Genomic DNA, 17,591 nt, shown 5'->3' with positions numbered 1-17,591 from the left:
CCCCTCTTCCATCTATGACAGAAGAGCTCCCAAGGCCAAGGCAGAGGCATCGCAAGTAACTATGGCTGTACCCTCTGGGTTAAAATGGGAGAGAATTGATGTAGTAGTGAATTGTTGGAATGCTTCAGCACATGCAGAGGTCCAACCCCAGGGTGCATCCTTTTTTAGGAGCTTGCGTAGTGGGGTTGTGATAGCTGAATATTGTGGTAGGAAACATAAGATATCTTGCCTAAAAATAAAGCAACTTTTGCAACTGAAGTGCTTACAGGAAGACTGCAAACAGCATCCACATTGGACTGCAAGGGGTTAATACCTTGAGCTGATATGTGGAACCCAACAAAATCAGTTTCTGATGCTGCAAAGATACACTTCTCCCCATTTAAGGTGAGGTTGTGCTTTGTGAGCTGCTGGAACACGGGTTGTAGCCATTCATTAAGAACAAAGAGTGTGCTGGCCCATGCACTACAATATCATCCAGATACTCAAATACCCTTTGGTATCCGAGCAAGAATGATGAATTTATTTTCTGAAAACAACTGGGCACTGAGCAAAGCCCAAATGGCATACATGTGTAATGGAACACCCCAAGGTGTGTGACGAATGCAGTGAGATCCCTACTATCAGGATGTAATGGATCTGCAGGTAGTCTTGTTGTAATTCCAGTTTAATGAAGAATGTGGAACATTGAAATTGAGATGTAATCTCCTCAGCTGTTGGTAGTGGGTATCTGTCTCGGACCACAGCCTTGTTAACTGCACAAAGGTCAGTACAATGATGCCATCAGCCTGACTTTTTATGTGCAATTACTAGATTGGACATCCATGGTGATGCACTAACTGGTTCTATAAACCCTTCTGCCAGAAGCTGTTTCAACTGTATGATAACGTCATCTCTCCGTGTTAGTGGGGTCCGGCATGGTGACTGAATGATAGGAGTTATGGATAGATTAAGTCTGGGCTTGTGTACAGGCCGTTAAACAGAGTGAGCCATTTCTGCACCCGCAGAGTAGTGACCTGCAGGATTTCTGCACGCAATTGTAATCGAGAACAGTAAATTCAAGTCTGAGGAAAAGGTCAATACTCAGTATATTGGCTCCTTGCTTTTTTAATATGAAAGCAAAATTTATAAAGAGACCTTGTTCCATAATGAACATGTAACAGCAAAGTTCACAGAACATCAATCATAGTGTGCCAGAGCTATTGATGGCCTCTGAAATGATAAGTGGGAATAAAACTGCTTGTATGTAGCCAAATTAAGAAGAGACATCTTAGATTGATAGATAACATAGACAAATCTTTATTGTCATTGTCACTTTTACAAAGGAACAACGAAATTGAAGATCTTAACACCTGTATCCAAAAGCATGGAAACGCACACATCCTGTATGTAAACTGCACAAGTCTTGAAGTTAGGAGAACAAGACTGCACTGCATGGAAGGATGCTGGTGTTGAAAGCGAAGGTGAGGGCTCCCCGGATGCAGGCACCAAAGGACGAATGACAGCATCTTGCAAAATGGTTTAATTTGTTGCATTTTCTACATTTCTGCCCTCATGCTGGACAACTTGGGTCCCTGTGCATTATTATACTGTGCATTATTCTGGGATAGTTGGGTTTCTTTGCACTTGCAGGACTGGGGCAACTGTCTCAGCATACAGTGCACGCGGAAAGTATTCACAGAGCATCACTTTTTCAACATTTTGTTATGTTACAGCCTTATTCCAAAATGGATTAAATTCATTTTTTCCTCAGAATTCTACACACAACACCCCAAAATGACAACATGAAAAAAGTTTACTTGAGGTTTTTGCAAATTTATTAAAAATAAAAAAACTGAGAAATCACATGTACATAAGTATTCAAAGCCTTTGCTCAATACTTTGTCGATGCACCTTTGGCAGCAATTACAGCCTCAAGTCTTGTTGAATATGATGCCACAAGCTTGGCACACCTATCCTTGGCCAGTTTCGCCCATTCCTCTTTGCAGCACCTCTCAAGCTCCATCAGGTTGGATGGGAAGTGTAGGTGCAGAGCCATTTTAAGATCTCTCCAGAGATGTTCAATCGGATTCAAGTCTGGGCTCTGGCTGGGCCACTCAAGGACATTCACAGAGTTGTCCTGAAGCCACTCCTTTGATATCTTGGCTGTGTGCCTAGGGTCGTTGTCCTGCTGAAAGATGAACCGTCGCCCCAGTCTGAGGTCAAGAGCGCTCTGGAGCAGGTTTTCATCCAGGATGTCTCTGTACATTGCTGCAGTCATCTTTCCTTTTATCCTGACTAGTCTCCCAGTCCCTGCCGCTGAAAAACATCCCCATAGCATGATGCTGCCACCACCATGCTTCACTGTAGGGATGGTATTGGCCTGGTGATGAGCGGTGCCTGGTTTCCTCCAAACGTGACACCTGGCATTCACACCAAAGAGTTCAATCTTTGTCTCATCAGACCAGAGAATTTTCTTTCTCATGGTCTGAGAGTCCTTCGCATAAGTTAGAGAAGGCTTGTTTTTGTTTTCAGTTCTGTTTCCGGTGATCGGTTCGTAGCCTGCATTGTTGCAATGTTACTTTTCTTGGTGGTTTATTAAATTACGGATTTTTCAAATGTTCCTTTTTTCCCCTGTGCTTAAAACTCATTAAAAAAAGTGTTTTTAGCGAGAGCGGTTCCTAGCACTATAGCGCGAACTATTGCAGTGTTAGTTTTCTCTGTTGTTAAAGGTTTTCTCAGTGTTATTCAATGTTTTTACATTTAGTTTACCATTACGCTGTGCATTCTATGGTATAATTAACTATATTTGTGCTTAAAAACTAAAAAAATGTATATATTTACATACAGTTTCTACGGTCTGGAACGGATTAATTGTATTTACATACAATCCTATGGGAGAAATTGCTTCGGTTCACGACCAACTCGGTTTACGACCAGAGTTTTGGAACGAATTATGGTCGTGAACCGAGGTTCCACTGTATATATATACACACACACATGCATACATACATACACACATATATATATATATATACACACACAGACACATATATATACACATATATATTTACATATCTATCCATATTACTAACTGAGAATGCTAAACCGGATGGAAGCAGGGATATCCGGCCATGGGCAGTGGCCGCAAAAGATGAACTGCGCAGGCGCCCCACAAACCCCCCCCTCCAAGCAACGGAAACCGGCCGGATGGAATGCAACATAAACGCACGAAGCCATTGCACACGAAACGGGACACACACAAAGAAGAGGATTGAGACCCACAACACCCAAAGCCCCCCTCCAGTAACTGAAATAAGAAATGAGGCCACGCGCCCCTAGGACACCAAAAACAAAGGAGTCACACGCAGGCACACATAGCACACGAAACGGTTCACACACAAAAAGGACGATTCAGCCCCGCGACACACAAACACCCCCTCCACTAACAGAAATAAAAACTCAGGCAACAAGCCCCCAGCACACAAAAAAAAAAAGCCGCGAGCGCCACACAAAGCCCATTGGACACGAAACGGGACAGACTACGGACATAGCACGCGAAACGTACACAAAAAGGACGATTCAGACCCATGACCACACTAACGATTGCGCCAGTTAGCTGACAGCGCGTTCAATAATAAGTCCACTTTTCATGAAAATTCATTCGGATTAATGAATGTCATTTGCAATCATTGTCATTCACTTAACTTCCCTGAAGAAACAAATGGCAATACAAGTAATGAATTTACACGTTGTTGTCAAAAAAGTCAAATTAGACTGCCTCCTTTACATTCATATCCTGCATATCTACAGAAGCTTCTAACTAACGAAGTACCTGAAAGTAAAAACTTTATGAACTGCATTACATTCTACAATAGTTCATTTGATTTTGCATCTACCGGAGTAAATATCAGGTCACCAAAAGGCAATGACCCATACTGCTTTCGCATATGTGGACAAATATTACATCGCATTTGAACAGTGCACCCTGAAACAAATCAAGAACGCAAATATGCACAAACCACGTGGGCACCTACAAAGCGCTTCTGAAACCGCGGAAGAAAAAATGTCTCGGCTCCAAAAACACATGTCACTCCTTATTCCAAATACCGGTCTCAATCACAGAAACATCGGTATCCACTATGACAATGCACAGTAACAATACACGTGACATCCGTCTTGCCACACTATTAATTATAGATGAATGTACAATGGCATCCAGTCACTTACTCAACACCATTGATAAACTTCTACAAACGTTGATGAATAATAATATTCCCTTTGCAGGAAAGGTACTTTTATTAGGAGGAGATTTTAGACAGTCCTTAACTATTACTCCACTTACAATGCGCTCAGCTATTGTTCAGTCCACCTTAAAATACGCGGACAATTGGCATTGCGTTGATGAATAATAATATTCCCTTTGGAGGAAAGGTACTTTTATTAGGAGTAGATTTTAGACAGTGCTTACCTATTGCTCCACATGCCATGTGCTCAGCTATTATTCAGTCCACCTTAAAATACACGACGTCATATAAACAACACGAGACTGAACTACAATACATATACAGGCGCGAGATCTGATTGGTGATAATACGAAGAAACAAACAGTCCGCATATTAACAGTGAGTTCGATCCTACTTATTACTTATCCATATTCCTAACGATAAAGATCAAACAAGTCATCAATTCACAATCACGGATACAAAACTAGACAGCTCGAGTAACGGGACCACAAACACGAACCCGCATCAAAAAAAAAAATTCACCTCGGCGCGCTTCTAAAACCGCGGAACAAAAAATGTTACGCGAACAATTGGCATTGCTTTCTAAAGATACACTTGGTACAAAACATGCGATTTCCAGATCCCGAATATAACAATTGGTTATTACAACTAGAACATTGTACACTCACCAATACAGATGGACTTCACCCAGATATTATTACAATTCCTCAACCCTTCATCTGCGACGACTTACTTATGGAGATATTTGGAACAGCGGTCTCATTAGACCAAATGCCCCTTTTAACACAACGAAGTATATTATGTCCAAAAAATATTACTGTTGATCACATTAATAACCAGGTCATTTCATTACTTCCTGGAGAGTCACACCTCTTTCTAAGCTCTGACAAAGTTGACTCTGATGACGACAATGACCATCTTAATTTCCCCTTAGCATATTTGAACACTATTAACCCAGCCGGATTACCACAACACAGTCTTAGCCTTAAAAACGGAACAATACTCATGCTATTAAGAAACCTTAACACTAAACAGGGTTTATGCAATGGTACACGTTTAGTCGTCTACACCATGACACACAATGTTATTCAAGCAACAGTTCTTACAGGATCACATGCTAACAATACTGTTCTAATTCCTAAAATTGACCTTACAAGTTCTGACCTGGAATTACCTTTTACACTTAAACGGAAACAATTCCCCATTAAACCTGCCTTTGCCATGACCATCAACAAATCACAAGGACAAACCATGCACAAGGTTGGCATCTACCTATCTGAGCCCGTTTTTGTACATGGACAACTTTATGTGGCCTTCTCACAACTTCGACGTTCATCTGACGTTAAAGTTAAGGTCATAAATGCTCCATGCCAAGGAAAACACATTCAAGGACAAGACACCATCTTTACTACTAATGTTGTTTACAAAGAAATTTTCCAATAAACCTTTACACTGTGCCAAACACTTTATTGTTTGCTTCCTATCTGCGTCATCTACACCTTCACACTATGCTATATCTCATTCATACATCACTCTCTTTGTAATTTCCCAACACCAGGGGTTGGCGAGCGAAGCGAGCAGGGGGCGGTGCCCCCTAGTATATATATATATATACACACATATATATATATATATATATATATATACACATATATATACATATCTATATATATATATATATATATACATACATATTACGATTGTTATAGTTCTCTTTGTATACCATGTTATCAGTTCAGCACTCCGGTTGTAATATGACCAAGCCGTGCAAGCACACTCTTGAGAATGCAACGTATAGTTGTACAGGAAAAATGCAATCTTGCCTCAAATTAATGGCAACCTTTTGTAGGTCAATGAACTTAATTTAAACTTTAGGTTTACACGGTGCTTTGTTTCCGACGTGCTGCGTTCAGTCAGTTCACGTGAGCCGCTCTCTTGTGTGATGTTGCGATGTCCACGGCTTTATTTAATGTTAGTTATGACCCAGCACTTAAAAGTTTCTCGCTACAGCAATTTTAACTCCGTTACAAAGTCATCCAAAGTCTCGTTTATACCTCATGTCTTCTCATTAAACTTGTATCTCGCGAATATGGTATTGCAAATGGCAGCGGGAGCGTTTCTATAAACTTAATTTAAACTTACGGTTTACACCGTGCTTTGTTTCCGCAGTAGCGAAGTGATCACTCCTGCTGCGTTCAGTCAGTTCACGTGAGCCGCTCTCTTGTGTGATGTTGCGATGTCCACGGCTTTATTTAATGTTAGCTAGGACCCGGCACTTCAAAGTTTCTCGCTACAGCAATTTTAACTCCGTTACAAAGTGATCCAAATCTTGTTTATACCTCGTGTCTTCTCATTAAACTTGTATCTCGCGAATATGGTATTGCAAACGGCAGCGGGAGCGTTTCTATAAACTTAATTTAAACTTACGGTTTACACCGTGCTTTGCTTCTTATTGTTTCACTGCCTTCTCAATTGTGTAATGAATGTTTTCTTCAGCGCTCTTTGGGGCTGTTCCTTGTTTTGTACATACTGCGTTCACAGTCAGTTCACGTGATTACGTGGGAGGCGTGATGACGCAATACGCAACTCTGCCTCCCACGGCCAGTGAGCTGCAGTCCATTACAGTATATGGACAAAAAAGAGGTTCCAGTTATGACCGTTACACTTTGAATTTCGAAATGAAACCTGCCTAACTTTTGTAAGTAAGCTGTAAGGAATGAGCCTGCCAAATTTCAGTCTTCCACCTACACGGGAAGTTGGAGAATTAGTGATGAGTGAGTCAGTCAGTCAGTGAGTCAGTGAGGGCTTTGCCTTTTATTAGTATAGACAACCAGAAAGCGTGCACAGTTCTCACACATGCACAAATGCATATGCGCTCACTTTCGATGCGTGCATGCCATTATTATTACAAACGTTATGGTATCTAACAATAGCCAGGTTTCCATCCAAGGAGTTTTTGCGAAAAAATATTTAGCGCTTAAAATTTTTTTACCGATATAGCTGATGGAAATGCTAATTATCGATAAAATGTTGTACATGTCGACATAATATTTTTCCGTTTAACTTTAGCGCATAAATTCCATATCGATACTTCAGATGTCGCAAAAACTACATTGGAAACACTTTTTGTTGGAAAAAAGGGCTTTAACGCAAATAAATGTGTCACATTATTTTCATCACGTGCAATCAAAACGAGAATGGCGGAGTGGTTCGCATGGTCTGATGAAGAGAGTTTTTTTTGATTAAACGTCATTATTTTGTATTAATTCAAATTTCAGTTTTAATTAAAAACCTTAAGGGAAGCAGGTTACAGTACTAATTCAGTTGTTATCGCACTGAGAAGGGATGTTGAAAGGTAGGCTCACCTGTACAGATCCGATGCTGCAAACACAGCTGCATCATGGGCACTTCCAGGAGTGCCAACGCAAATGTCTCATATCATGCACCTGTCATCAACAAGGGCCTGGAGAACAATAGATGGCCACCCTTTGCGATTAATGTAATCGCGGTAGCCTTCCGTCGGGGGAAGAATAGGCACATGCGTGCCATCCAGCGCACCGTAAATCTGTGGCACAAGATGCACCAAGGAATTGCGGTATGCAATTTTATTGGCCTCCGCTACAGTCGGAAGTCTGATATAACGCCGCATTAATTTTTCTTTAATAGCGGTGCACACAGCATATACACATCGATGGACGGTAGTTTTACTAACCCCGAAAGTTTCTCCAACTACTCTATACTCGGCGCAGGTTGCCAGCTTGTAAAGGGCGATGGCAATCTGCTTTTGGGTTGGAACCGGTGGTCGGTGGCAACCTGTGATGGGCGCAACATCAGGACTGATGAATCCACACAACATCTCAAACGTCGGCCGTGTCATTCTAAAATGTTGCAGCCAGAGATTTTCTGTGAAGTGTCTCTCCACCACCTCCTCCCAGAAGGTCTTATTCCGTCGTCTCTCCCATACCCGTGGGTTTCGTCGCACTGGGGTACTTTCTTCGAGCTCTAGGGCTATCAGACAAGCAACTGCTTCATTCTGCTGTCGTCTTCGGATATTATGTACAATTCCAATTATTTGTGAAACTGAAATAACAGTAAGCTGGCAAATTTCAAAAAACTGTCTGAATAATCTCTCCATTTCTTTGTTTCTTTGTTTAGTGGAGGGGGTGTAATGTGGAAAACAAAAGGTTGATAATTTGCGACATACACAAAATTATGTATGGAAACGGCTCAAGGGCAGATTTTTTTCGCGATACAACAAAACTTATGCGACAGTTCGTTTTGGGGGGGGGTGACGTCATCACGCACACCATTTTATCGATAAAAAGCCAGTTGGATGGAAACAGGCTGGAGACAGCAAATTTCGCACATTTTTTTTACGTATATTCTGTTTGTCGACAACATCGCAAAAATCTGGATGGAAACTTAATGAATGAGCAAAACAGGTGAGTTTGTATTCACATGCTGTTTTGCGAAACTGACGCAATTTTTTTTTTTTTGCAATTACTTGCAATTATTTAATTTTTGCAATTAAAAATGACAAAAATGCCTTTTTGGGAGTTTTAAAGGTTTTTTGGCAGTGGAAAATGAGGAATATTGCTCCCTGAAGCCTCAATCACATGTAAGTGTTTACAGTTCACAGTTCTTTTCCAACTGTGTAATGCAGGTGATGGCCTACTCTTCAGTAAAATCAGTTCTGTTTATACACCTCATTCACATCGCCATGGAGGAGTGCAGTGTAAAAATGTAACATGTTGCATGTTTTCCACATGAAGACACATTGCTGTGTGTTCCCCACAGGCAAACTAACTGCACAGAAAGCTGTCTTGCCCCCAACTCAGCCCCGACATTCTGGTCATTAACTTACAACCTCACTTTGCAGCTTCTTGACTCCTGTGGACGAGCTTGATGGCTTGCATGGTCCATGCACAGTGGAGCCTCAAGTTTCTTTTCTGTTTTCAATGTATCTTTAGGACTGTAATTGCCAAGTTTGTGCCAGGCGAACGGATGTCATACCTGTACACCTCAACAAAATACATGTGAAAGGAAATGACTCCTTTGTTTTGTTTCACTAGAGATCTTTATTTAAATAGTAAATGACAGAATTAATGCATGTAAATGCTTCCAGAGAGGACTAGACACTTTTCCTTTTGTGTCAATAACACACATTTTGCTGAAAGAGAAACACAATTTGTTTCCTAATATTTTTTCTGAATCTAGTTACTGAGTTTTGCTACAAATTCAGTTTCACTTGTCCTGTTTTGTTATACATGCTTTCATTATACATTTACAATATTTATAAAAACTGCACAGCCAAGCTACCTTCAAACATGCATGCATTTGGGTTTAAATAATCAGTTATTTCAATTAGTTTAATTTCTCTTTTTTACTTGCAATATTCGATGGCATGAATAACATATTAGACTGTATGACTACAGTATATAATACACTGACATTGTTTTCATGTGCCTGATGCCCCGGGAATGGGTTAATCACAAGCCTGCTGTTTGAAAATGTATGTTGCAAAAATACAGTAGATGAATGAACAAAGTTATGTTGAAAGCACACATTATGTGAAGGATTTAGGAGTTGATGTTGACTCAACACTATCAACAGCCAGACAGTGTTCAGAAGCCATTAAGAAGGCAAACAGAATGTTAGGTTATATAGCACTAGCCGACCCGCGGCATAGTATATGCCACATAATTATTTATTGATGGGTGAACACTTCCTGAAAGGCACAGTTGTCTAAATGGGGGTGGGTTTGAGGATATGACTGTGAGTGAATGAAAAGATGGAACTCTGGAGAGAGCAACATACAATTGTCCGTGACTGAAAACTGGTTTTGGCAGATACAGGCATATCTTTTTGAAAGTTTGGCCCTGTGCCTTATTAATTGTCATTGCAAAGGCTAATCTAACAGGATATTGGCTGCGTGTAAAAGTAAAAGGCAAATTTGAATCTGATGGAGTCAGGGAAATCCGGGGAATAAGGACAGTTTGTGAGGTAGTTTTACACTCCAGTACATTGTGGTGAATGCTGGTAACAGTCAGTCTAGTGTCATTACAGAGACTTCTTGCTGGCATGAGGTTTCTGAGAAGCATGATGACTGAACCTATTTTAATTTTGAGTTTATGCAGAGGCATGCCAGTGGGAGTAAGACTGTTAAGAAATTCTTCGGGGAATGAAAGTTGATCTGCAGGATCGTCTGTGATGATGGAGTCAACGCTGGTGAAAGTTACTTCATCGGTAGGGATAAGTTTCAGTACTTGTTCATTAAGGTGTAGCGAGTCTTCGTTGGTGACGCTTAATATAGCTCGCGTACTGAGTTGTTCCAGAGTCACAGTTGAGAAGTCGATGTCGCCATATAGTTGTTGAACGGGATCAGAAATAAAAGGAAAACAATATGAAGGTAATGTTACAGGTGTTCCGTTTTTCCCGTCTCCAACATTGAGGAGCCATTTTGCGAAATCTTGTTCGTGAGGAAGAGCTCTCATATTTGTAGTCAGTGTAAGTACATGCATGTGACGCCACAAAAGTTGCTTATTAATGCAACTGGCGACAGTAAGAGCTCGGGACCCACGCATAATGACGGGGAGTATTTGTCGGAAATATCCACCCAATAGTATTGTTTTCCCTCCAAATGGCTGCATGTCACCCGTGAGGTCATGTAATAACCTGTCAACTGCCTGGAATGGGTATGCATGTGTCATTGGCGCCTCGTCCCATATTATCAATTTGGATTGCAGAAGATGTTGAGCGTGTGGCAAGATAGGTTTGATATTGCATGTGGAAGTAGTACTCAGCTTCAGCGGTATTTTAAAAATGGAATGTGCAGTACGTCCACCCGGTAACAGTGTTGCAACTATTCCTGTAGATGCTACGGTTGTAGGAATGTCTCCCCTAGCTCTGATGGTATGAATCAGAGTTTTGTAGACAAAGGTTTTCCCTGTTCCTGCAGGACCATCTAAAAAGAAGCATGTTTGTCACGGATGGGAATCGCAGTCTGCAGCATGTAAAACAGTGTCAGCAACGTGTTTCTTTTCTGTGTTGAGTTTGTCATAGTGTTCCATAGCGTGGGAGTGTTCAGCCTGAGCGTCGAAGGTGGGAGATGAATGACACAGTGGAAGAATGTCAGTGGGAGGTACGTGTAATTTGTGCAGGTTGAGGCCATATGGTTGCAGCATGTCATTAATTTCTGCGAGAGCATACATGCAAGAGGTGCGTGGGGAATATTTTGTCAGAAGGTCCTCAGAAGTCCTCAGGGAGAGTTTATGCATGTCCCAAAGGCGTGGAACGTTGTGGGGTTCGCTGAAGACACAGACGAAAATCAAAAGTTGTTGCAAGAATGGTGGGATTCGTATCTGGGATGCTTCTGTAAGAGTATCATGCCATATCTTGTCGTCTTTAAGAAGACCTAATTGTTGGCACACTTCTTTGAAAGTGTTACATTCGACGCCGTTGACTGTTCGTAAATGGTGGAAACTTGTGACGCCTACAGAACGGGTAAGGAGAAGTCTGAGGTAATAACGTTCGGTGTCGTTAATGCCAACAACAGGCATTCTACCGATCACTTTTGTGCCACCTCTAATTCTCTTTTTCCATTTTCCAGAGGACTGTTGGAATGTGTAATGTTGGGGAACATCAGTGTAATGTAACTCCACAGCTTCGGGATCTGTCTTGTTGAGTTCAAACCATGCTAAGAGCATAGTGTTTTTGTTGGCTTGTCTTTGTAGCGCTTGTTCTTCGTGACCCTCATGAAAGAAGATGACTTGTTGTTCTGGCAAATGAACTGGTAATCGTGTAATAATGTGAGATTTTTCTGAAAGACTGTACTCGTTCAAATGCCACATACCCTCAGGAGCACTAACATACCTACCGTCAAGGAAAGTCTGTATAGTGGTGGCAAAGACACCTTGCCGGTATGACAACACTTAGTGTAATGTCCGGATTTGTTGACCTCTGATGGCCAATGAAGAGCATTACAAGAAGTACATAGTGCGGTTGGTAGGCCAATGTTATGTTCTTGGACGGGAATGGCGGTATCTTCTTGAAAAGCAGCGGAAAATTGAATGCGATGACTGTGCATGTGGTTTGCAAGAAGATGTGTTTCTGAAAGAGCTTTTGCAATGTATACATTCAAAGAATGTGTCATGGGAATGTGTTTTTGTATGTTTGTTGTGAAGAAATGATGTTTCGAACGATTTAGTGCAGTGTTAACACTTAAAGGATTTCGTCAGGGAATGTGTTTTGAAATGGTTAGTAAGATATCTGTGTGCATGAAACTGTTTGTCGCAAATGTTGCATACAAATGTTTGTGTTGAATGGATTTGCACATGGTTGAGGAGATGCATCTAAGCCGTGAAGTCCTCGTTACAAATTGTGCAATTGAAGGTGTGAGTGGAATGAGTTTGTAAGTGCTTCATGAGAGTGCGAGGTGTTTTGAAGCATTGCTGGCAATGTTCACATTGCATCATTCATTCAGTGGAGTGTGTTTTTAAATGTGCGTTGAGATATCTCTGCAGTCGAAAGGTTTTGGAACAAATGGTGCATTGAAAGTCCTGTGTGGAATGCGTTTGTTCAGTGGAGTGTGTTTTTAAATGTGCGTTGAGATATTTCTGGAGTGTGAAGGTTTTGGAGCAAACATTGCATTGAAATTCTGGTGTGAAATGTGTTTGTAAATGTTTTTCAGTAAGAGGACAGTGGGAAGGTGACGTCACATCAGTGTGGAGATCACGTGGGTGTGTATTTTGTGTGCACATACCGACATTGTCAATAGATGGCACCAGAAGTTCAGCACATGTGTTTGTGAGAGGCAAGAGAACTTCGTAATGCCCATGATCCAAACGACCACTAAAGAGCAGAGATATGGAGAGACGTTGGCCCGGATTGTAAACTCGAGGAGAGGCATGAGGACGTTCTCGGAAGTGAATGGTGATAGTAGGTGAAAGTATCTGGGACATCGCCACAATTTCTGCCTCACCACCATAAACTCCGGAAGTATTCATGTAGTCAGCGTATTGTTGAGCAGACTGTATGACTATGCTTTCGTGACTACAAACAACGGACAGCACGTCGCCGAAGTTATCCCAATGTTGGCAAACAAAGGTTACAGTCATGTTGCGAAGTTCGAGAGCAACAGTTTCGTCGATGACATTTTTCCAGAAATATCCGACTGATAGAAACAAACAGTTACCTGATGCAGGAATTTGTGTAACATTGAAAGAAGAGTTGTTTCCATGAAATACATGTGAAGCGGTGGCCATGTTAAGAAAATGAACAGTCAACGTAGCTCAGAGGTGCATGTGGACTGTAGCACAGGCCAAAGCGACTCAGGATGTGTTTGGAAATTGAACAGTCAACGTGGCTCACAGGTGCATGTGGATTGTAGCACAAACGAAAGCAACTCAGGATGTGTTTGGTGAGGAGTTGGAGGCGGGCACATGAGCAGGCAGTGCGAATGCCTCAAGAGCGAGGGTGGACATGGGAGGAGGGTTAAAGTTGGCGGGCGGGGCTCTGTTGTGCGTACCCCATGGCCTTAGAGTTGGCAGGCGGGGCTCTGTCGTGCGTACACCATGCACACTGCCTGCTCATGCCTCGAGAGCGAGGGTGGACACAGGAGGAGGGTTAGAGTTGGCTGGCGGGGCTCTGTCGTGCGTGCGTGCATGCGTGTGTACCCCATGGTCGTGCGACTTGGTCTTTTATATATATAGATAGATGTGTAGAGTACAAGCCCAAGGAGGTTATGCTCAAGCTTTATAATGCACTGGTGAGACCTCATCTGAAGTACTGTGTGCTGCTCTGGTCTCCAGGCTACAAAAAGGACATAGCAGCACTAGAAAAGGTCCAGAGAAGAGCGACTAGGTTTGTTCCAGGGCTACATGGGATGAATTATGAGGAAAGATTAAAAGAGCTGAACCTTTACAATTTAAGCAAAAGAGGAGTCATGACTGAAGTGTTTAAAATTATGAAGGGAATTAGTATAGTGGATTGAGACTGTTATTTTAAAATGAGTTCATCAAGACACAGTTAGAATCTTATTAAGGTAAAATTTGCACAAATATTATGAGATTTTTCTTTACACAAAGAACCATAGACACTTGGAATAAGCTACCAAGTAGTCTGGTAGACAGTAGGACTTTAGGGACTTTCAAAACTCGACTTGATGTGTTTTTGGAAGAATTTATTGGATAGGACAAGTGAGCTTTGTTGAACTGAATGGCCTATACGCGTCAAAAGTTTTGTTAAGTTCTAATGTTTATACAGTAATATAAGATGTGTATAAAGCTAACACACAATTCTAGAATGGGCAAGTACATTCTAGTAAGTACAAGTGTGTATTGGCACTTGAGACAAACCTGTGAAGAACAGGCGTCCTGTCCAGGGCTGTTTCCAGCCTTTCACCGAGTGCTGTTTGAATAAGCACTGACAACCGGTGATGCAGAGCAGGATTTAACAATTTGAGAATGTTATACTGTCTTATATGTTTCAGACAAACAGTAAAATACTATAAGGTATTAGAAATTTAGTTTTTACCCTTACTTAAAATATACTGTATTTTCAACAAAAATCACTGATCTTTGTGATGTGATGTTTTTTTCATGCAACAAGTTTTGTTTATGCTTCACAGCTGAGAAATGATGATCCCTCTGCAGGAGGCACTGTTAATTACATTTGTATCTGCTCATTGTTCAGTTTCTGCTACTTTGGATAATAACAGTAGTGTGCTAAACTTTAACAATCAAGTAAATTAGGTGGAAACATGAAAGAGAAAAGAAAAAAATAATACTGAAATGATTTCTTTTGATTAGAAAATTATTTTAAATCATGTCTGTCTGCACTTCCTGGAGATTTAAAAGACCCTCTGATATAAATTCCTAGTATCAGAGACTTACTGTAAAAAAAGTAAACCATCTGATTAAACAAAAAATTCAAATTAACAGAAATTCTCAAAAATCGGTTGAAAATAAACCAGCAACAGTGGGTGTTTGAAAATTTAGAGTCTTAAAGAAAATCAAGCAGTGGAGTGTTTTGACATGGATTGGGGGTATTATGGAAACATGGGATTACCTATGAAGATTACAGACTGTATAGTCAAGTCACCTGTCTGAAGGGCCTACTGTACATGATCATTCCAGCCTGTTAGTTGGATCTGTGTACTCCTGTGAGAGTTGCTCTTGGTCAAAGAAGAAGTATTAGGTAAGAGAAAATAATTGCAAGAATTATTCAAACATGACAGTAAAGTATTGATACCATAAATAATTTTCAAAGTACACTCATTTACAAAAAAGGTTATTGAAATCACATGTATAATAGGTGTACATTCTAAACTTGGATTAAGAAAATGTGCAAACTCCAGCAAAATAAGTTGCTGTTGGAAGTGGACTCCTCTGTGGTAGTGCTTTAAGTGGATATACTGGATAAGATAAGGTAAGACATTCTCCCTTTTGATCTGCTTAATACGGGAGGCCATAAGAAACCTAATTAGCTTTTGCTTGCTTTCTCATGTCCTATCCCTGCCTTTTAGAAAAATGTGCCTCTGTAGAGCTGAGCAGCAGGGAGCAACTTCCCCTCATTTCAGTTCAATGCGCAAAAGTAATTTAATTTGTTGGATGATTTCAAATCAAGCATGGCTAAAACAAAGTAATAAAAGTAGCGCACATGAATTCTTAGGCAGTAAAATAGTTTTTTTTAAATAACTTTATACTAATAATAATAATATATTCATCCTAATTGGATTAACAAAGCAGTTTCTCTCTCTCTCTCTCTCTCTCTTTCTTCTTCTTCTTCTGGCTGCTCCCGTTAGGGGTCACCACAGCGGATCATCTTCTTCCATATCTTTCTGTCCTCTGCATCTTGTTCTGTTACACCCATCACCTGCATGTCCTCTCTCACCACATCCATAAACCTTCTCTTAGGCCTTCCTCTTTTTCTCTTGCCTGGCAGCTCTATCCTTAGCATCCTTCTCCCAATATACCCAGCATCTCTTCTCTGCACATGTCCAAACCAACGCAATCTCGCCTCTCTGACTTTGTCTCCCAACTGTCCAATCTGAGCTGACCCTCTAATGTACTCATTTCTAATCCTGTCCATCCTCGTCACACCCAGTGTAAATCTTAGCATCTTTAACTCTGCCACCTCCAGCTCTGTCTCCTGCTTTCCGGTCAGTGCCACCGTCTCCAACTCATATAACATAGCTGGTCTCACTACCGTCCTGTAGACCTTCCCTTTCACTCTTGCTGATATCCATCTATCACAAATCACTCCTGACACTCTTCTCCACCCATTCCACCCTGCCTGCACTCTCTTTTTCACCTCTCTTCCACAATCCCCATTACTCTGTTCTGTTGATCCCAAGTATTTAAACTCATCCACCTTCGCCAACTGTACTCCTTGCATCCTCACCATTCCACTGACCTCCCTCTCATTTACACACATGTATTCTGTCTTATTCCTACTGACCTTCATTCCTTTCCTCTCTAGAACATATCTCCACCTCTCCAGGGTCTCCTCAACCTGCTCCTTACTCTCGCTACAGATCACAATGTCATCAGCAAACATCATAGTCCACGGGGACTCCTTTCTAATCTCAGCCTGTCTATCACCATTGCAAATAAGAAAGGGCCCAGAGCCGATCCCTGATGTAATCCCACCTCCACCTTGAATGCATCCGTCACTCCTACCACAGACCTCACCACAGTCAAACTTCCCTTGTACATATCCTGTACAACTCTTATATACTTCTCTGCCACTCCCGACTTCCTCATACACTACCACAACTCTTCTCGAGGCACCCTGTCATATGCTTTCTCCAGGTCCACAAAGACGCAATGCAACTCCTTCTGGCCTTCTCTATACTTCTCTATCAACACCCTCAGAGCAAACATTGCATCTGTAGTGCTCTTTCTCGGCATGAAACCATACTGCTGCTCACTAATCATCACCTCACTTCTTAGCCTAGCTTCCACTACTCTTTCCCATAACTTCATGCCGTAGCTCATCAATTTTATCCCCCTGTAGTTACTACAGTCCTGCACATCCCCCTTATTCTTAAATATTGACAGCAGTACACTTCTTCTCCACTCCTCAGTCATCCTCTCACTTTCCAAGATTCCATTAAACAATCTGGTTAAAAATTCCACTGCCATCTCTCCTAAACACCTCCATGCTTCCACAGGTATGTCATCTGGACCAACGGCTTTTCCATTCTTCATCCCCTTCATAGCTGTCCTTACTTCCTCCTTGCTAATCCGTTGCACTTCCTGATTCACTATCTTCACATCATCCAACCTCTTCTCTGTCTCGTTCTCTTCATTCATAAGCCTCTCAAAGTACTCTTTCCATCTGCTCAACACACTCTCCTCGCTTGTG

The 17,591-nt window shown here is 41.4% G+C and overlaps 2 protein-coding genes across 2 annotated transcripts in view; one reads left to right on the top strand and one right to left on the bottom strand.

The window, feature by feature from the left end:
• lnx1 (ligand of numb-protein X 1) overlaps positions 1 to 17,591 on the top strand; it is a 282,952-nt gene that overhangs the window by 71,389 nt on the left and 193,972 nt on the right. The gene's annotated exons all lie outside the window — the stretch shown is intronic.
• On the bottom strand, positions 9,893 to 11,128 carry LOC127528014 (ATP-dependent DNA helicase PIF6-like). The gene has a single exon (XM_051928560.1). The coding sequence runs from the start codon at positions 10,931 to 10,933 to the stop codon at positions 9,893 to 9,895; it is 1,041 nt and encodes a 346-aa protein (XP_051784520.1). The 5' UTR covers positions 10,934 to 11,128.

This window comes from Erpetoichthys calabaricus, chromosome 5, assembly GCF_900747795.2.
Source record: "Erpetoichthys calabaricus chromosome 5, fErpCal1.3, whole genome shotgun sequence".
Lineage (NCBI taxonomy): Eukaryota > Metazoa > Chordata > Cladistia > Polypteriformes > Polypteridae > Erpetoichthys > Erpetoichthys calabaricus.
This window is presented reverse-complemented; position numbering and strand designations above follow the sequence as displayed.